This window comes from Perognathus longimembris, chromosome 12 (assembly GCF_023159225.1).
Source record: "Perognathus longimembris pacificus isolate PPM17 chromosome 12, ASM2315922v1, whole genome shotgun sequence".
Taxonomy (NCBI): Eukaryota; Metazoa; Chordata; class Mammalia; order Rodentia; family Heteromyidae; genus Perognathus; species Perognathus longimembris.
Genome location: NC_063172.1, coordinates 36,871,616 through 36,893,576, shown reverse-complemented (window position 1 = coordinate 36,893,576; position 21,961 = coordinate 36,871,616). Strand labels below are relative to the sequence as shown.

At 36.7% G+C, this 21,961-nt stretch overlaps 1 protein-coding gene across 3 annotated transcripts in view; it reads left to right on the top strand.

Annotated features, from left to right (window-relative positions):
• Window positions 1-19,269, top strand: part of Ripk2 (receptor interacting serine/threonine kinase 2) — a 29,509-nt gene extending 10,240 nt beyond the window's left edge. For 2 of the 3 annotated variants that reach the window (XM_048358768.1, XM_048358770.1), the window contains exons 4-11: window positions 1,550-1,707; window positions 3,862-3,911; window positions 4,721-4,882; window positions 7,482-7,567; window positions 14,349-14,423; window positions 15,411-15,504; window positions 17,852-18,016; window positions 18,744-19,269. In XM_048358768.1, the coding sequence (XP_048214725.1) occupies window positions 1,550-1,707; window positions 3,862-3,911; window positions 4,721-4,882; window positions 7,482-7,567; window positions 14,349-14,423; window positions 15,411-15,504; window positions 17,852-18,016; window positions 18,744-19,081 (1,128 nt within the window). In that variant the 3' untranslated portion in view covers window positions 19,082-19,269. The remainder of the gene's footprint in view (window positions 1-1,549; window positions 1,708-3,861; window positions 3,912-4,720; window positions 4,883-7,481; window positions 7,568-14,348; window positions 14,424-15,410; window positions 15,505-17,851; window positions 18,017-18,743) is intronic. The other variant, XM_048358769.1, reaches the window with a different exon arrangement.
• Window positions 19,270-21,961: the final 2,692 nt, after the last annotated feature.

Genomic DNA, 21,961 nt, shown 5'->3' with positions numbered 1-21,961 from the left:
AATCAGTGTGTTGGCTTGGACTATTACTGTAATTATTAGTATGCAGCCAAGCCTTTGCTTGACTGCTACCTCACACCCCAGCAGTGTGGCTTCCATTATCTCTCCCTACCTCTCCCTTTCCTCAAACCTTGAGCTAAACTACTCCTTAGTATTTTGTACCAGTTGAGCTGATTTTTTTAGTATTGTGATTATTGACCAAATATTGTGATTTTGACCATCTTCAAGTTAGATAAAAGAAAGTTCCCTAAAGACAAAATTTAAGTGTGTGTGCTTAACTACCACATGCCCAGAACCTGCCATACAGAATCATTACACAGTCATGTGTTGTATAAACAAATGAATAAATTCCCAGATTTTCTGCATATACTAAGTACCTCTGCTAATTTAATAGAGAAATGTATTATTATACGAGTACATACAGATATTTTAGAATATATAAACAATGTTTGTATCCTCTTTGGCAGTAGCAATGCTGTAAAAAATGGGTCTTTTGTTTAGTAAATGTATGTGGAGCAGCAATGTCATATGAGAACTGAACTGAGCACTGGTCTGATAGTAAATTGCTTTCTCATGAATTCTGTCATTTTCTGATTATATAATACCATTTTGTAAACTTCTAAATGTCTTTTAAAGCACAGCTTAAGGATAGTATCCTACTAATATATAGATTTGTAAAATCAAAGTGTTTTTCCTTTTTAAAAATTAGAGTGATATTTACTTTATGAATTTCTTTTTTTTTTTTTTTTTTTTGGCCAGTCCTGGGCCTTGGACTCAGGGCCTGAGCACTGTCCCTGGCTTCTTCCCGCTCAAGGCTAGCACTCTGCCACTTGAGCCACAGCACCGCTTCTGGCCATTTTCTGCATATGTGGTGCTGGGGAATCGAACCTAGGGCCTCGTGTATCCGAGGCAGGCACTCTTGCCACTAGGCTATATCCCCAGCCATATGAATTTCTTTCCAAAAAATATCCATGCACATAAAGAGTGTGGTGAGATAACAATACATATAAATGTTTACTCTCTACAAAACATGCATAACATGTATAATACATTACGTGCCACATATTGCTCTGAGTACTTTACTTAGGATGACTCATTTAAAACTTTTTCTCAATACATCCCTATAAAGTAGCATCAGCAAGTTTACAGATAAGCAATCTAGAATACAGAGAAATTAAACAACTTCCTCAAGGCCAGATATCTTATTTACTTGATATAATTGGAATATAAATGAAATATTCTAGTCCCTAGAACCCATGTCCTCAACTATAGGTATATTACCTTTCAAAATCAGCCAAGCTTGGTTTCTCATGTGTTAGCAACATGAAACGTGCTTTTTTTCTTAGTTTGTTCTGTTGTTGTTTGCTTAAGACTTGTTCTTTTACTAATAGTAAGTTTCTGAAAGATGCATTTTTTCTAAGTACTTGTAATTTTTATGAAATTTTTCTAAATGCTAATAAAAATTATTTCATGGACTTCTTAGGAGAATTTTTTTAGTTAAACTTTCTATTTGTTCTTTCAAAATATTTAAATTTACTCTTTCCTCTTATAGATTGCAGATTTTGGGTTATCAAAATGGCGCATGATGTCTCTCTCGCAATCTCGAAGTAGCAAATCTGCACCAGAAGGAGGAACAATTATTTATATGCCACCTGAAAACTACGAGCCTGGACAAAAGTCCAGAGCCAGTGTGAAGCACGATATATATAGGTATTGTATGTTGCTTTGATCAGAGTGAACCTTGTTGAATATGTATAGTCAACCAGAATTGTGAAGTTCCGTATTAAACGTGTGAATTTTATTCTTCTGTCATAACTTTAGTGAAAAATAAATTAGAAGCCATGGTATTTTTTCAAATGAAGACTTCTTTAACTTTTACAACCTTTGAGAAGAATTAGAATGTCCTCTTGTTCTATTAGGTTATAATATATGATTTTTTTAATTGTATATGGTTTACGCGACAAAGCAACACAGCGGTTACCAATGTTTCAGCTTCCATATTCTCACTCTGTGCAACCTTTCAGACTCTGCTCCCTGTTATCTTAGATAAATAAATTCAAATGTGCTGAAGATGTTTCTATTTTTAAAATCCTTCCTACTTGTATATGTGTGAATTCTTTATACTAGGAATCAATGTATTTAGTGCCATTAGGTTTTCATGTTTCAGCTGCCATTATAATCTTAAAGTAATAAGCATAGTGCATCATTGTTAGTACTGGCTATTTCACAATAGAAAAGGAAGATGATAATTTTTAATGTGTAGAGTTTAGGGATGGAGCATTCACTTCATACATAATTCTCACACTTGTCTCTTTCAGTATGCTACTAAATATGAAATAAGACTTTCAACATGAATTATGAACATATTTTATAGCCCTTTCAAATAACTTTTGATATCTTTTACAAATAATTGACTTGGTAAAAATGATGATATTCTTCACAGTGTGAATGATCTACAGAAAAATTATATCAGTAATTAAATCATATCTCTCTTTTAAAAATAATTCAATTCTTATCACTTCTAATTAAACCAAATGACAGCCAATCCATTTCAGTAGACACCTAGTATATGTGTCTTTTGCATTTACATTGAATAAATATAAATATAAATGAATGTTCCCATATATATGCTCTCTGATAACTTCCATTCACTTTGAATGACAAAGGGAAACAAAATATGGTAATATCTGATTTTATGAAAACAGATGAAGAAAACTGTACCTACCATTCATTTTGTGAATTATGTCTTTATATTCTATTTCAATATGGTCATCTAGATTTGGGTGAAATTTCCTCTGTAATACTGTTCTTCAAAGAAAGATGTGTGTTGGTACCTATTTAATTCTGTGTCCCTTTGAATGTGCATTTGGTAGTGACAAATTTTCTATATCCTATTTAATCATGTATCCCAAATAAATATTCAGTGAAGCATAGACAAATGATTTACAACGGAAGTAGAATTGTAAGTAGATATTTTCATTACAAAAAAGACAGTACAAAGACCCTCCCCCCACGAAAATAGAATATAGAGCCACATGAGGCAGTCTTTTTTATTGTTCTTTACTTCATTTACTTTTTTTTTTTTTTTTTGCCACTCTTCAAGCTTAAAGCCAGGGCCTGAGCACCGTCCCTGGGTTCTTTTTTGCTCAAGGCTAGCACTCTACCACTTGAGCTACAGTGCCACTTCTGGCTTGGTCTATGTGTGTGGTGTTGAGGAATCGAACTCAGGGCTTCATGAATATGAGGCAAGCACTCTACCACTAGGCCATATTCCCAGCCCTTTGAATGAAGATTGAACAATAAGATTTTAACTAGATGCCAGTGGCTCACACCTCGAATCTTAACTTCTCAGGAGGGTAAAATCCAGAGGATTATGATTTGAGGTCAATTTGAGCAGAAAAGTCCTTGAAACTCCCATCTACAGAATAACCACCTAAAAGCAGGGCTGGTGATGTGATTCAAGTGCTAGAGTAAACAGGCTAGCAAGTGAGCCAAGCAAGAACAAGGCTCTGAGTTTGAACACCAGTACTGGCAAAAAGAAATAAATGAAAAGAAGGAGAAAGAGAAGGAGGAAGCGAGGGAGGGAGGAACAGAAAGAACAGAGACAAATAGAAGGCATAGCTTGGTGTTCAAATTGTCCTCATGTTTAAGCCATTACTAATATCTCTTTCAAAACAATAATTACTAAGTTTTCTTCTAATGGTATAAGAACATTCACCCTCTTGGTTGTATATAATGATACCTTAACAAAATTTTTCTACCTATCACTTTCAAAACTGGTATCTCCAAGTTCCACTTTAAAAACTAGTGTTATCTTAGTTTATCATACAAAGTTTATCTATAATAATATTTTTTCTTTAACAGCTATGCAATTATCACATGGGAAGTGTTATCCAGAAAACAACCTTTTGAAGGTAAGTAGCTCTGGCTGTCTTATTCTAGGTAATGTCATATTGCTAGGACATGCTCACAACTCTCTAGAGCTCATCTATTTTAGACCTGCCTCTCCTTCATTCTGTATAAAACACTGTAATAAGAAACATAATTATTTATCAATTATGAATCCACCATAACATAAATAGTGTACTGGATTAAGGATTAGGCAAACTTAATGTTTTCACAATCATTAACTCTGATCAAGCCACCAAATTTCAGGTACAAGTCTTCATTTTTGCCATCTGCCACCTTCATTTTTGCCATCTGCCACATGGGATTTATTAATTTCAATCTAGCAATAAAACTCTTTACATGAAAGTTTTAATGAGTATTCCTTCTATAAAGACTAAAAATCGAAGACTAAATCTTTTTCACACATGTTTAAATTTTTGTTTCACATTTGTATAGTTCTCTTACAATGTAAGAAACTTCCTCAAAATCTCAATAGCGTACAAAGTAAATCCTTGTTTCTCATGAACATTAGATGTTAGCTACTAGAGCTCTTTCTGGCTCTGCTAGGTCTCAGCTCTGCTGAGCTCTTTCTAGCTCTGCTTTTCTGACATCCCATTGACCGAATGAGGTCATAGGGAGCAGCCAGTTACCAAGTGGAGGATGTGGTCTCCTCTCCAGAGAGTCTCACCCTGGCTGGTAGATAGAGTCTTAACAGAAAAGGATGCAACAAACTAGTCCTTAAAATTTATGTTTCTTTTATTTTCATCTGCATTGAGTACTTAATATACTGGATCATAATATATCTTCTCTTAATGAAATGTATTTGCTTTGACAGACGTCACCAATCCTTTGCAGATCATGTATAGTGTGTCACAGGGCCATCGCCCTGACACAGAGGAAGCAAGTTTACCACACGACATCCCTCACCGAGCACTCATGGTCTCTCTGATCAAAAGTGGATGGGCACAGAACCCAGACGAAAGACCTTCTTTCTTAAGTGAGTCTGTTATAGCCTGCACTCTTTACACACCAGTAATACCTAATATGCTGGCAAGAAAGTACTCCTTGAAAAATTATGCCATTTAAGAGGCTTGCTCAAAATTGTAGAGATTATTTGCCCTTGCTGTTCATCCCATGTACAGCCGACCTGAGAATCCCTGACAACAAGGGGAGGTCTTAGGATAAGAGGAAGAGTTGCACTCATTTATTGGCACCTAGCATGTGCTATAAACTTTCCAGAATGAGCAGTTGGAACAGAGAAGTACAACAAAGACTATGTGAGCTCATCATCTAGTTGAGAAGGGCAGAGAGAAAATAAAATGCAGACTGTGAGGAAATAAACATAACAGACTAGGAAAAGGAGTGACTAAAGGTCATTTGTAGGAGCAAATATTTGAACTCAGATCTGAAGCTTGTAAAAAGTCCATCATTAAAACTGACTCAACCAAAGTAAGGATTCTGAGCTTAGAAGGAAAGAATTTACAAAGAATAAAGAGAAAGTCTGCATAGCTGGCATATAGTGTGCAAAGAAGGTAATATGAAGTACAAATAGACAGTTGAGGGAAGAGGCTGTTTAACATAGAAAAAATTAATTTTACTCCAAATTCAATAGAAAGCCATTGAAGTTTTGTTGTTGTTGTTGTTGTTAAGGGAAGCAATGTCACCTAATTTAAGTTTAGATAAAAATTGCTCTTGTTGCTGTAGCAAACTCTAACCAGAAGGTAAGAGAAGAAGCAAAGAGAGTAATTGAACTTATAAAAATAGAGAACTTGGGGCTGGAATATGGCCTAGTGGTAGAGTGCTTGCCTCATATATGTGAAGCCCTGGGTTTGATTCCTCAGCACCATATATATAGAAAAAGCCAGAAGTGGTTCTATGGCCCAAGTGGTAGAGTGCTAGCCTTGAGCAAAAAGAAGCCAGGGACAGTGCTCAGGCCCTGAGCATAAGCCCCAAGACTGGCAAAAAAAATAGAGAACTTTAGCATTTTGAAATGTACTACTAAAACATGAGAAGACAAGCACAGACACGGAGAATGTATTTTCATATCTTATGTCTTCTTAAGGTCCTAGGTCTAGAAACAAAGAACTCCTCCAGCCAAGTCAATAACAGTGCAAAGGGCAAAGTTGTAAAATTGTAGATTTTAATTAAATAACTAAAAAGCATTAGAAAATGCAACTCATAATTTGGCACGATAATTTGGTACCACCTCATGTCCACTAAAATAACTGTGATCAAAAAGGCAGAAAATACCAGTGTGTTAACTGTGATATGAAGACCTCAGTCACTGTTGATAGGACTGGGCAGTGGTGCAGCCAAGTGGGAAAATGGTTTGGCAGTTTCATAAAAAGGAAAGATCAATTTGCCATACAACCTTTTCAAAAACCAGGGCAATATAGAAATACCTTAGCTTAAAAAAAAATGGCTACTCAAGAGGATCCCAGATGAAAAGAAGCCTAGGCAAAATGTCAGTAATATGCCATTGCAACAAGATAAACCAGGCATAGTGGCTTATACCTGTAATACTATTTACACAATAGGCCCCACTGAAGCCAGCCCTGAGGAAAAAGGACAGGATCTATCTGAAAAACAACTAAAGCTTGTTTTAAAAAGTGCTGAGATGTGGTTGATATACTAAATAGTATCTGTCTAGCAAGTACAGGGCCTAAGGTTAACTCCTGGTACACACACACACACACACACACACACACAGATAGATTTTTTTTTCATTATCATTGATAACACATTATATATATATATATATATATATATATATATATAATCTTAGTGGAGGCATGAAAAACAAAGGTATATTTATAAATATAATTTTAAAGTACTTAAAAACTAATTAGAAAGTAGAGCCAAACATGTACAGTTTACTCAAGACTTACTCATTTCTTAATTATGTGGTTCATTATGTTCTCAATTGTGTTATTATTGAGTTGTCTGTTTTTTTATATATAGATTACTTGACTGGATACATACATGCAAATGTATTTGCTCATCTCTTGACTTTTCATTTCTCTATTTTTTTAGCAGGATTGGAAATTGAACCCAAGGCATCTCACATGGTAGACAAGTGTTCTACCACTGAGTTACACCCCCAGATCATTTTTTCTTAGAAGTATCTTTCTAAAATGAAAAAAAAATTTTTTTGAAATCTAGTTAATGTTTTATGTAAATCTTGTTTTTATGCCATACCTAAGAAATCTTCTTAGCTAAAGTCATAAAGCTTTTCTTCTTTTTTAATGTTAAAAGTATATGAACCTTTTCAAGTTAATTTTTATGTTTGATGTGAAATAAGACTAAATTATATGTTTCTGTGTCAATCCCAACTATCTTAGTGCCAGCTGGTTAAAATGGTTATCCATTCCTCATTGAATTAGCTTAGCCTTTTTGTCAAAAATCAGTTGACCATAATTTTAAGAGCATATTCTTTTTTACTTCCAGTTCTTTAGTGAAAATTCTCACACACTGAATCTCATCAATTTAGTGAGTGAAAGATTGAGTTATGACCTTAAAAGTTATGTAGTAACATTTCAATATTATGATTAGAAGCAATCTAAACTTAACACTACTTGATTTTTTTTCTCACTTAGAATGTTTAATAGAACTTGAACCAGTGCTAAGAACATTCGAGGAGGTAACTTTTCTGGAAGCTGTTATTCAGCTAAAGAGAAAAAAGGTAAACTTCCTACTGAAATGTTAGAAACTAGAACTTTCAACAATTATCTATTTACTCATGAATTTTTTATTTAGTTTAACTATATACTTATGGCATACTTTTCACAGACATGGGCTATATAGCATTGGGGTAGGAGAGTTTACCAGAGTCCATGAATACCACCTTTGCTTTCTTTACCAAAGGATTTTCCCTTGTCATTCATATGGCTACTTTCAGAATTAACCTTTCCAGAACCCTAAAGTGGAAGGTATAACTTCAGACTGTCGAATGAAAGCCACCTATGTACAGTGTGTATCATGCCTTACATCACCAAAAGTGTGTGTGTGTGTGTGTGTGTGTGTGTGTGTGTGTGCATTTTAGCCTTCATTTACCTCTTTTTATTTTTTATTGTTTTACAAAGGTGATGTACAGAGGGGGTTCCAGTGATATAAGTGAAGTAATAAATACATCTCTTTGGGGACAATGTTAACCCTTCTCTCATGTACTCTCTGTTAAGTTTTAATACGTATGTCAGGGATGTTTGAGTGCTTGTTCTTTCTATTGAATGGACTTGGCTCTTTTGAGCTATAATGCCAAGTTAAGATGAGATTTGGTCATTGAAATAAAAAATTATATTTATTTATTAGATATTTTGTTGATATTTTCTTATTTTTTTAAAAAACAGACACCACTAGCAATAGAAGTTAACATGAATTCCTTAGGACAACTATCTATTCAGTCTGGCTTTTGTAGATGAAAACAATTGAAAGGACTTGCTAATGCTTTTAAAGGCCAGGTGCCATTCACTCACACCTATAATCTAGCTGCTCAGGAGGCTGAGATCTGAGGATCGAGGTTCAAAGCCTGTCTGGATAGTAAGTCTGTAAGACTCTTATCTCCACTTAAACACACACACACACACACACACACACACACACGCAGAAGTGGAACTATGGCTCACATGGTAGAGTAGTAGCCTAGAGAAAGAAAAAATAAAGCACAGGGATAACACCCAGGCCCTGAGTTCAAGTCCAGGACCAGCATACCCCTCCCTGCCCAAAAAATTGCTTTTAAAGCAAGTACCATTCTTTTTTTAAAAGTATTTTATTGTCTTTAAGTAGTTATACAAAGGAGTTGCCATTCAACAAAGCACTTTATGACTACAGTGCTTCTTGATCAGTGTCACCCCTTTGAACATTCTCACCCAACCCTCCAACACATCTTTTTACTCACTTTTCTTAATTTTGTAAGATATGAATTGAATATTTTTTGCCATTTAGCAAAGCAGTTTGTGCACACTATGCATCTTTTCTCCATGCATTTTATTGTTATTATAAAGGTGATGTACAGAGGGGTTACATAAGTAAGAGTACATTTCTTTTTGAACAGTGTACTCCCTTCCCTCACTCTTTCCCAATTTTCCCTCCTGTCCCTACACACAAGTGATATAGTACATTTTCAGCATAGTGTCTGGTAAGTTTCATTTGTTCATTTGTTCATTGTTTTACTGTTTCATTTGTTCACCCTTTGTCTCACCATTTCTGTACTCCCCTGTACCCTCCCAAAAAGAGATAAATGAACAAATCTGACAGAAAGAAAACAAAAATGGCAACAAAGGAAAAATGAAAGCCTCTTGTTTCCATTTCTTAGAGTTCATATCAAAAAATAATATTTTATATGAACAGATTCACATAACTATTGCACACCTTTATGTTCCTCTCCTAAGAATATTCTCCTTTGGTCTCATTGTGTGTGAATGTCTAGAGACTTGTATAATTTATAATGTCCCCGTGTATTTTTTTAGCCATCCATTGTGTTTACTTATTGACTTATAGGCACATTCTAACTACCACAAATGAGAGAACCCATGCAACCTATGTTTCTTTTGGATCTGGCTTATTTAGCTTAATATATTTTTTCCAAGTCTTTGCATTTCCTTATAAATAGTACAATATCATTTTTTGATAGATGAGTAAAATTGTATTGTGTATGCACCACATTTTCTTGATGCATTTGTCCACTTAGGAGTATCTGGGCTGATTCTGTATCTCACCTATGGTAACTAGCGCTGCAATGAACATGGTTGTGGTGATAGCTTTAGTGAAGCCTTGTTTGTGTTCTATTGTAAAATACCCAGGAATGGAATTTCTGAGTCACAGGGTGGCTTTATGTTTAGTCTTTTTTTTTTTTTTGCCAGTCCAGGAGCTTGAACTCAGGGCCTGAGCACTCTGCCACTTGAGCCACAGCGCCACTTCTGGCCTTTTCTATATATGTGGTGCTGAGGAATCAAACCCAGGGCTTCATTTATACCAGACAAGCACTCTTACCACTAAGCCACATTCCCAGCTGTGCTTAGTCTTTTAAGAAAGTTTCATATTGTTGTTCAGAGTGGTTGAATAAGTTTACATTCCCACCAACAATGTAATAGAGTTCCCTTTTTGCCACATCCAAACCAGCATTTTTATTGTTATTTTTCTTAATATTGGCCATTCTAACTGGGGTGAGGTGCAATCTCGATGTTTTAATTTGCATTTCCTTTATGGCCAGAGGGTACAATGCATCATCATCTGTAAGTATCCTTTCAACATTTCAACCTACCTCTTCCTTTATTTTTCTTAATTTTATGTTATATACACTGAATTCTTAACTGTATTCTTCCTCATCCCCCTCTACTTTCTTCTACCCCTCTCCCCTTGGCCCCACCTCACCTCTTGCAAGTTCCAATTTCCAGGTATATATTTTGTTGAGAATTGACTTACTGTTTCTAAAGTAGGCACTGTTCTTTAGGTCAAAGTAACCATAATGTAGCACTAGATTGGTTTCATTAAACTGCACTTAATATGTGATAAAAACACCAGTTAACCAAGTATTTGGATTATGAACAAGCACATTCTAAAATGTCTTTGTTACTGGATGATGTTTCCTTGGCCCTTTGTGGTTTTTTGATGTCGTGTTGAACCTTCCATTTAACAGGAAGTACATAAAGGAAACAACCACTTAGTCAAACTAACTACCTTGGTCTCGAGGGAAGTGTATTGTAGTTATTTTAATGGCTTTTCACTGAGTCCCTGAGCCTGGCTTCTGAAAAGGGGTAGTTTTTTCCAGATATATCACATTCCACTTAGTAGATATGAAATAATTTCAAAGTCCATAAATCCAGCGAGGCATGATCAAAAATGACAAAGGGATCTTTATTAGCCAGCTAGTAACTAACTGCCTTGTCCTGGGCTACGGTGTCTCAGAACTAAGAACATCAGCAATCGCCAATGGGACAAGGTCTATAAAGGCAAAAGGCACAGGCAGGTGGTGGTTTCACAAGCAAGCAAGCAAGCTGACTTACAGAAGCTACATCAGGGGCTGGGCATATGGCCTAGTGGCTAGAGTGCTTGCCTCCTATACATAAGGCCCTGGGTTCAATTCCCCAGCACCACATATACAGAAAACGGTCAGAAGTGGCGCTATGGCTCAAGTGGCAGAGTGCTAGCCTTAAGAAAAAGAAGCCAGGGAATAGTGCTCAGGCCCTGAGTCCAAGCCCCAGGACTGGCCAAGAAAAGAAAAGAAGCTACATCAAAGGTCATTTGGGGGGCTGGGGATATAGCCTAGTGGCAAGAGCGCTTGCCTCGTATACATGAAGCCCTGGGTTCGATTCCCCAGCACCACATATACAGAAAATGGCCAGAAGTGGCGCTGTGGCCCAAGTGCCAGAGTGCTAGCCTTGAGCAAAAAGAAGCCAGGGACAGTGCTCAGGCCCTGAGTCCAAGGCCCAGGACTGGCCAAAAAACAAACAAAGGTCATTTGGGGCGGGGATATTCTTCAGCTGGTGAACATTAAAAATCATTAAGGTGCTTGCCTTGTAAAAATCATTAGGGGCGTAAGTCCACAGTTGTGGTCAGGACCAGCCGTCAGCATTCTGCTGATGCAGCTGGAGACTAGAGATACATGCAGTTTGAGGAATAGGGGTGGGGATTAATAAGAAATGGAAAACTGACTTCTCACAGACACAGACTTCTGAAAGTATTTCCTTTTGCCTCATCTTTCCAGTTCCTTTTTTCTCACAACTTTCTCTTTAATTCTCTTCTCTTCCAAAGCTAGATGAAAGGGCCTATTGTCTTGATTATAAAGAGAAAGAACCATTCTCCCTCCTTTTTTGTCTCAAAACAACTTTTAATACTAGAAAAAGTTAGAGCTTTTAAAGTAGAGCATGTATTTCATACAATTTAATGTATTATTTCATGTTCTTATGTGGTAGTTTGGTTTTACCTAGACCAATTAGTGTTGTGGAGTTTTTTTTCAAGTTTCTTTTCTATTTAAACATTTTAACTTCTAGTAGCAATTCTTTTAAAATTCTTCTATCATATTCTTCCTAGGGAACAATATCATCTGATTTCTTTATTTCTTTATTTTTTTTTTGGCCAGTCCTAGGACGTGAACTCAGGGCCTGAGCTTCTTTTTTGCTCAAGGCTAGCACTCTGCCACTTGAGCCACAGTGCCACTTCTGGCCATTTTCTGTATATGTGGTGCTGAGGAATCAAACCCAGGGCCTCCTGTATACGAGGCAAGCACTCTTGCCACTAGGCCATATTCCCAGCCCCATCTCATTTCTTTTGATGAGATGATTGTAGGATACAGAAGTTAATCTCTTACATAACACCCAATCTAGCTAGCTAATGGTGTGGCCCACAGTAGAATACAAATTTATAAGTTGAATGTGGTGATATGTACCTGTAGTCCCAACTACTCTGGAGGTAGAGGCAAAAGAATTATGGCTTTGAGACAACAATGAGAATGTGCCTCAATAAAATAATAAGGGTTTTATATCAGAATTTCTAGACAAAAATTATAGACAAAATAGAATGAATTGCTTTGTTGCATTATCTATGGGGTTTTTTTTTGTAGCTATTTTAACTTGCCCTGTAACTTGTGTTTTTATAGGAAATACTTCCTGTGTCTTGAGGATTAAAAACTGCATAATTATTTTCTTTAATATTCTGTTTTATTTCTTCCTAGCAAGTCACTAGTTCATAAGCAATTTGGATTACACATGGTAGTTATGAACAACAACACTGTTTAGAAGAAATCTTTCAGCAGAGCACTGAGAAGCCTTATGTAGAGACATAGCCAAGAGAACTTTTAAAAAGACACAGAAAACAATGCATTTACAAATGTTTGTTGAGCTGTTGTTTTCTTCATAATTGGCTAGATGCATCATAATTCAGATGAATGTGTTTCTTTTTCTTCATAGTAGAGCAGGTAGCCATAACTGGATGGAGAAGTTAGATGATTTTAAAATTTTGGAAAACAGCATTATACTGGTGTGGAGAATGAAGCAGACTTAGAGTTCATTTTTAGTATGTGTGCACGTATAAGATCCTGGAATCCTCTTCACCTCTCAATATTCACTCCTTTTCCATTTCTTCCTCTTACTAGTCCCCCCCCAGACTGTTCCCTTTTGACATTCATGTTCTGTTACCATTACTACCATCTTCATTATTATCATCGTCATCATCATCATCATTCTAGGTTTAGACTCCACAAATGAGAAAGCATGATATTTGGGTTTTTGAGTTTAATTTTTCTTGCTCTGTCTACATGATAATCTCCAGTTCCATCTATTTTCTTGCAAATGACATGATTTCACTTTTCTGTATGGCTATCAGTACAAAATATATGTATACTGTATTTTCCTTATCCATTCATCAGTGGTGGGGCTGATTCCACAGTTTGGCTCTTGGGAACAAAGCTACAATAAACATAGTTATGTGAATATCTTTCTTGTATATTGATTTATAGTCCTTGGGATATGGGCCCAAGAGTTGTATGATAAAATCATAAGAAAGGTCAATTTTTAAGGTTTTTGAGGAAATCTCATACTGATATCCATTGTGGTTGCCCCAATTTATATCACATCAACGGTGTATTAGGTAGAATTATTTACCTAAATCTTGCTTGTTTTCATGATGATTACCATTCCCACACCAGTGAGGTAGAATTTTAGTGTGGTTTTGATTTGCACATCCTTTATGGCTAATGTCAGGGCCTGGGCACTGTCCCTGGGCTTTTTTTGTTCAAGGCTAATGCTCTGTCACTTTGAGCCACAGTTCCACTTCCAGTTTTATGGTGGCCAATTGGTTGTAAGCATCTCATGAACTTTCCTGCACAGTGTGACTTTGAACCAGGATCTTCAGACCTCAGTCCCCTGAGTAGCTAGGATTACAGGCATGAGCCACACAATTCATTTATTAATTAGCCATTTCCTTTTCTGAGAACTATCCAGTTAATTTGGTTATTTTATAATTGGATTATTCACCTAATGTTTAATTTTTTGAGCTCTTTATATGTTCTGGATATTAATCCTTTATCCATTGAATGACTGATAAAGATTTTCTCCCTTTCTGTGCATTGTTTCTTCATACTGGTGATTATTTCTTCTGTTGCACAGGGGCATCTTATCTCTATCTATTCATTCTTGCTCTTGTTTGCTGAGTTATTGGTGTCCTATTTTAAAAACACGGAAATTTTTTCTTTATTATTTCATTCTTTAGAACAATTCTGCATATAAGCATATGTCAATGATGCAGTACTAAGACTAAGATCTATGATTTTCTTATGGCAACCTATTAATGTGAGTCTGGACTCAAGTCCATTTTTCTAAGACATTTTCCTCTTTAAGTTGTATATTTTTAATTGGTTTAGATTTTGTTTCCATTAGTTTAGTACATAAAGTGCAAGTCATTATGGTTTACTTTGATCATTTCTGACTCACTTCCACTAAAGCGAAAATTTATGCTCATTCCCTTTGCAGAGTGCTTCAAATTTATGTGATAAGAAGAAATTGGAGTTGTCTCTGAACATACCTGTAAATAATGGTCCACAGGAGGTAAAAAAATATGCAAATATATGTACATATTTCAACTTGAAATGTGAGAAACATATGAAAAGTCATTTAGTCTAACTTCTTTCTTAAAGTCCAGGGAGTTTTCAGAATGTTTTTAGTACCTGTGACAATGTCCAATGTGAAATGTAGCCCTTCTGATTCTCATTTGAGTATTTATCCCATCAGATCACCTCCTTACTTCTTTGGAATTGACTTCTGCCTTTGTCATTGTTTTATACAATGAGTAATGTATGTGGCAAGTTATTGATCATAACCTCCACTGTATATATGCCACCTTGCCCTTATTCCTTATAGTATGCAATAAAAGAAGCCCATTTTTTTATTGCTCACCAAGAATAATTTCTGCAGTAGCATCCATTCAGACCTACTTCATGAACCATATTTATCAGAGTGTACCTGTTTATAGATATGGAAAAGTAATAATTCCTTCCAAAGATGCCTAAGGTTCACTACTTGGTTTTCTACTTACTACATTTTCTGATTTTATCTACATTGTCTAATTTGATCCTGGAACCCATGCATGCCCATTTTAAATAGTACCAAGCCAGGAACCTGAGAACCAGACAATTGATGTTTCTTGAAGCTCAGTAGTGGCAGAACTGGGAGTAAATTCAAGTTCTTTACTACTTTCTCAATAGATAAACAGAGTTACAGATTTCAGATTTCTCATCCACTGTTATTTCCCCTGGACAAATCATGGAGGATATGTAAAAAAAAAACAAACAAACCATTATTTCTAATACATAAGTAATGGCCCTATCTCCCCCTTTTGAGTTGATATGGAAATTATATATTAGTTGGTGATTTTCTTTGATGTTTTAATTTATTAGTTGTTGTGAGTCTTCATTTGTATTCACCCAAAAGCAAGGAACTATTTAAAAACTGAAGTTATATCAAAGTTAAGAGTTTTTAGTAACCTTTAGGAATAAAGCTTTCCTGACGGCTGTGCTATGTCCTTGCTCACTGTAGGAATCGTGTGGCTCCCCTACAGTCCACAAGTGCGGTGGCTCTCCTGGAAATTCGAGGTCCCTTTCTGCTCCTCCAGACAAAAGCTTTTTATGTGGTACATTAATTTTCCAATTAGTATTGACTTACAAGTTTTCTGATTTCTTCCACAATCATATACTTGGCAACTGGTGATAGTTTGTGTGGAACCTATCTTTCAAGTGCATTCATAACTCATTTTTACAATGACTAGATGTGTCTATATGAAGATAGCAGCAGCAGGTTCACTCATGCTCAGCACACTTTTAAGTACTGAAGGCATTACATTGGACACAATGGAAGGGAGAAATGTAAAAGTGTCATATTTTAGGAGACAGGTAGATCTAGAGGTCTTGTGGTTCAGAAAAATGGTCATCTTGTTTGCAAAGTACTATTAGCAGTCTTACTAAGGAGGAAATGGATAACACAGCTGCTCACTGGCCAACCCGAGACATGACCAAAGCCAGGTCTTTACATAAGTATTGTTCATCTCATTCTCCTACAAGAGGTTGTCATCATGAAGACATTTTTCCTGGCTGAAGTCTGGACCTCTAATTATAAGGATAGACATTGCAGGCTAAGGGAGCAACACAGAGGCCCAGAAGCAAGAAAACAGTGAGTAGTTTGGTTTAAGTGTTGGAGAAGATAAAGGAAATAAAAGCAGAATCATATTATAAAGAATTCTGACAGGGCGGCTTGGTGGCTCATGCCTGTATTCTCCACTACTCAGAAGGTAGAGATAAGGTACTTTAAAACCAGTTGATGCAAAAAGTAAGGGAGACAGAACAAAGCCAGGCCTGGTGGTTCATGCCTGTCATCCCTTCCTCTCACACACACTTGGGTGGCATAGGTGGGAGTATTACAATCACAGAACTGACTGGAATAATAAGCTGGAGACCCTATCTAAAGCAAAAAAAAAAAAAAAAGTAGGGCTCAAGCCATAGAGTGCATGTCTCACATATGCAAAGTTTTAAATACTGAAGAAAACAAAAAAGAGAAGGGGGGGAATTCTAATGGTCAACTAGTTGGGTTTTTGTGGGCATTTTTTTGTTTGTCTGGTTTTGTTTTGGGTTTTGTTTTTTGTTTTTTGTTTTGTCAGTTCCGGAGCTTGAACTCTGATCCTGGGCACTGTCTCTGACCTCCTTTTGCTCAAGGTTAGCATTCTACCACTTGATCCACAGCACCACTCTCAGCTTTTTCTGTGATTAATTGGAGGTAAGAGTCAAAGACTTTCCTCCCGGGGATGACTTTGAACAGTGATTCTCAGCTCTCAGTCTCCTGAGTAGCTAAGATTACAGGCATGAGCCCAGCTAACGAGTTGTTTTTTAACTGGCATAAGGAATAACTTAAATTTTTGAACAACGATGTACCATGATAAGATTTTGCTTATCTATTCCTGGCTTAAATATGAAAGATATTATGAAAGGAAAAGGAGACTAGAGGAGGGGAGACTGACTATAGCAGGAGGGTTGTGAGATATTGTAGAGAACCAGGTACATTGAGAGGACTGTTTAATTTTTCACTTGAAGAAGTTGAGAAAGAAAAGATAAAGCTGAGTAAATTCTTAAGACTGGTCATTGGGAGAACACTGGTGCCAATAACAAATCGAAGAGTTGAAACAGATGGAGGGACAAAGGGTGAGCAAATGCAGCAGTGGTACTTACTAGACACTATGTTGAAAATGAGCTATATAACATGTGAGTGGGGACAGGAGGGAAAAACTGGGAGGGAGCGAGCGAAGAGATAACATTGTCCAAAAAAGAAATGTATTCATTACCTGAGTTCTGTAACTGTAACACATCTGTATATCACTTTTATAATAATAGTTTACAAAAAGAAGAAAAGAAGTGAAACAGATTTCACAGCTAAGCAAGTGATGATTAATATCTTCCCCTTTTCTTGTTTGGCTTTGTTTTGTTTTTAGTTTGAGGTACTAACCCTACTTATTAGAGAGATGTCCAGTGGACTATTGAAAATGTAATACAATACTTAGGGATGACAAAAATATGTAATTATATTCAAAGGTAGAGATGAATAATTAAGGCCCTGAGATTGAATAGAGGAGAAAGTGTACACATGTGTCATACAAGGTCTGATACACTTAAAAGACTGTGACCTATACAGAACACATTCCAAATGCAGAAGGGGGAAGGTGACAAATAAAATGTAGGGTTATGAGAACTGAAATTCTATGATTTATACTTATAGGACAGCCAAGTACAGACTGAAGCATAATAAAGAACATTCAGTACGAACCTTTGTCCTGAAAAATATTCATTTGTAGAATTAAGTTTCTGAAGCAGTTTTCACAGCACTGTAAAACTGAAGACCTTGGAGCCTTCCTGCTCTGTGACCAAAATGTGGACATTTTTGCTGACAGGAATACATAAGGAATATTCTATTCCTAACAAGGACATTTTGTTTGGTAGGCGAAGCTCAGAACTGTTCTTCCACAAAGCCGCATCACTGTGCAGTGCATCGCAGCTGGGACAGCACCATTACTGCCTCTCAAAGGGCAACGTTCTGTGATCAGAAGACCCTCCTATGCCCTTCATTAATAATAAACCCTCTCTTGTCTGTGGGCAGTTCAGGTAAATACATGACATAAGACACACTGTAAACAATACACTTGCCTCACATTTATAGGGCCAGTGGAGTCACCATGAAATAGGATTTCTTTACCATTAGTTTCTTGATATGGTAAATCTATCCTCTTAAGTTAGAGAGCTGGTAAATAATTAAATAGTCACAGATAGTGTCCCAGGAACCTCTCAGGAAAAAAAAAGGGGGAATAAACCTATTTTAACAAATATGCAGATATCTTCTACATTTGAAACAACAAAAAAAGAAAACCTAAAAGAAAAACAAACCAAAAAAAAAAAACCTACTGTTTGCCTCATGATACATATTGCATACAGAAAGAGAACACTTTTTCTGGAAAGTAAAGGGGACACAATAATCCAAACCTCTGGATGTTTCTTGAAAACTAAGGACATTCTCAAAAACACCGTATTCATATTGTCACTGTCTTACAAGAACTAAGTGTTACACTATTATTTTTTCATTCAGCTTTATCAATCAAGGCTGATGCTCTACCACTTGAGCCATATCTCTACTTCCAACTTTTTGCTGGATATCTGGAGACTCAGGGATCTGTTTGCTTGGGTTAGTTTTAAACTATGATCCTCAGATCGCAGTCTCCCAAGTAGTTAGGATTATAGGCATGAACCACTGGAGCCCAGCTTTCAGGTTATCTTCTTTTTCGTTATTGTGGGTCTCCCCTCACCTTTTTCATTATTTATCCCTGCTCTGCCACAGAGCGCCTACAGCCTGGTGTAGCCCAGCAGTGGATCTTGAGCAAACGGGAAGATATTGTGAGCCAAATGACGGAAGCCTGCCTTAACCAGTCACTGGATGCCTTACTAGCCAGGGACTTGATCATGAAGGAGGACTATGAACTGATTAGTACCAAACCCACAAGGACATCAAAAGTTAGACAATTACTGGATACCACTGACATACAAGGAGAAGAAGTTGCCAAAATTATAGTTCAGAAGTTGAAAGACAACAAACAAATGGGTCTTCAGCCTTACCCAGAAGTACTTGCAGTTTCTAAGTCACCATCTTCAAACTTCCTTCAAAATAAAAGCTTATAAGTGAGTCTTTTTTGAGGAAGCTTTATAGATGGTTATTTATATGTCTGTTACCTTCAAAATGTTTTTTACAAAAGAATGTATTAGATTTACTGAAGTTTTGGGGTGGTTGGAGATTAATGAATCTCCTCCCATAGCATTGCAATATTTTTTTAAATAATGGAAGTAAAAAGTTTGTGTTTTGATATATACTTCAAATTTTCTTGTCTCTCATTAACTGAAATTTTTCAGTGTAATAATTACATTTTTCTTGTATGTAACACTGTCTAGTGTCATCATGTTTCTGATGGAATCCGTTTTCACTCTGTTTCTCTATGAATTATTTATTAATTGTCTAAAACAAGTTAATTTTATCAAGTGTTTACCCTTATCCACAAGTCAGGACCAGTAGGTATTCCTAGTCTACAATCTTCTCCAAAGGGTTACTAGTTTAAACTCCATTATTCAGATTGAATTTTTAAATTTTATTTATACATTCTTACAAGGTTGTTTCAAGGAACATGAAGGCTATAAAGAAAAAAATTAATATTAACAATGATGGTCATTCCATTTTTAACTTCAGCCATCCCATTTCTCACCAGCAACCAACCTAAGCAAAGATACCAGGAGGATGAGGAGTTCTCTGTGCACCTCTTTCTGCTCGTATCTGAAGTATGTGCTGACTTGATTTGAGAGGTTTTGGATTGAGTTTGGTTTTTGCTGTTATTATGGTTTGGTTTGGGTTTGGGTTGTTTATTTACAGGGCTATGGGATTGAAGATTAAATCAAAGGCTTTGTGCAGTCGAGGCAAGTGCTCTGTCACTGAGCTCCATCCGCAGCCTAGGTTTTTTTCTTAAACTCTTTTTACCCCTTTAACCTTTCCAGGACAGATACAAACCCAACTCATCTTTCCTTGTATCCAGGTCTTCCTTGTATCCAGGTTGTCCTGGACTGCTGTTCTCTTACCTATGCTTCCTGCTTAGCCAGGATAATAGGTGTATGCCACCAGACTCAGATTGTTTGTTGAAATGGGATTATACTTTTATCCATGGCTGGATTTTTACTTATCTTCCTCAACTCTAACTCCTTAGTACTGAAATTGTAAGAGTGAGCCACCATGCCCAGCCCTAACTCATTATTTTTCACTCCTACACAATATCCAGGCTAAGCTTAATTTTCTCAATTTGTTCTACCAATTTCACCCCAAACTTATTTGTTTTAATAGGTTATATTACTAAATAAATCTATAAGGATTTCTCCTGAAAGCTGGTTAGCAAATTCAGGGGGAAAAAAGTGAGATATATGATAAACTTTAAAGTACAAACTTTCAAGAAGCACCAGACTCATAACCTGAAAAAAAAGATGAATCGAGTAATAGAAAAGCAGGGCACAGAGGCTTAAATCTGTAATCCCAGCTACTAAGGAGGCAAAGATTCAAGGCAGTCCAGCAATTTAGGCAAAAAAAAAAAAAAGCAAGATCACGTTTCAACCACAGCCGTGTCTTGTAATGCACACATGAGATCCCAGCTATATAGGAAGCCTAAATAGGAGGACCAGCCCCAGGCAAAAAAACAACACAAGACCCTATCAGAAAAACAAGGGAGAAAAGGACTGGTGTGTGGTTCAAATGAATAGTAAGGACAAGGCCCTGAATCTAAACGCAAGTAGTACAGTACTTCTTACTGTGCCTTTGAGAAATATAGAAGTTGATAGGGATGATAAAAACTAAATGAATGAGTTAAATATCTACTAAAGAAAGGGGAAATATAAAACTTTAGATGGGCACCTGAAGCTAATAACTTTAGTCTGCTTGGAAAGCTGAGATCAAAAGATTTGAGTTCCATGCCAGCCCAGGCAAAAAAAGAACAAAGTTGAGTTCCATGAAAGAAGCCGAACATGGTAGCATGTGCCTGTTATCCCAGCTATGACAGAAAGCCTGAAGTAGGAAGATGGTATTCTAGGTGCATGCCTGGGCAGGAAGTGAAACCCTACTGACACTAACCAGAGGTGTGGCTCAAGTGGCAGAGGAAACATTAGGCCCTGTGTTTAAGGACCAGTACTGAATAAATGAGTGAATAAATGAAAGGATTTTTTTAATGCAAAAGTAAAGATGGTTGAGTCTTGGCTATGGGTAGAGTACCTGTGTGAGAAATACAAGGCCCTGAGTTTCAATCCTCGTACCAAAGGGGAAAAAAAGAAAGAAGGAAAGAAAGAAAGAAATGAAGGAAGGGAGGGAGGGAGGAAGAGAGGAAGGAAGAAAACAGTATTTGGGGTATTCATAATCTCAAATTTTATATTGACTTAATTTATGTGTATTGAATGAACTCCGCACATATCTGCTCCTTGGATTTGCTGCAAGGATTTACAATCTCAGCCTGTGAGTCATGGTCCATGGCAACATGTGTTCTACCACTCAGTCCAGGAGAAATGGGGAAGAGGCCAGGCCCATCATTGCCAGAGTTCTGCAAATTCTCCATGCATAACAATAACATTCCAAGAAATAAAGATGATCCCAAGGGATAAAAGGATCTGCAGGGAGTTGCCGTCCATTCTAGAATTGATACCATCTCCATGGCTGGTTTCCATGATGACCCTAGTTTCTGATAGGAACACTGGTGACACACTGCATTCTGTATGACCACTTATAGAACTGTCTGGTGTGGAGTGCAGAATTCAGTGAAAGGAAAGTTGGCAAAGAAGAAAAGATACTTTATGCTTCCAAAAATGTATACAAGTACAGTAGCAATAAATCAAGTTGGACCCAGACTCAGCATTAAGGAGCACTCAAGATTTTCGTTTGGTTTTTTTCACTAAGCTATCTAAGGAAAGGTATCATCTGTGTGTGCATGCGTGTGTATGTATGTAGCTGTGTGTACACACTGGCCCTAGAGCTTGAACTCAGGG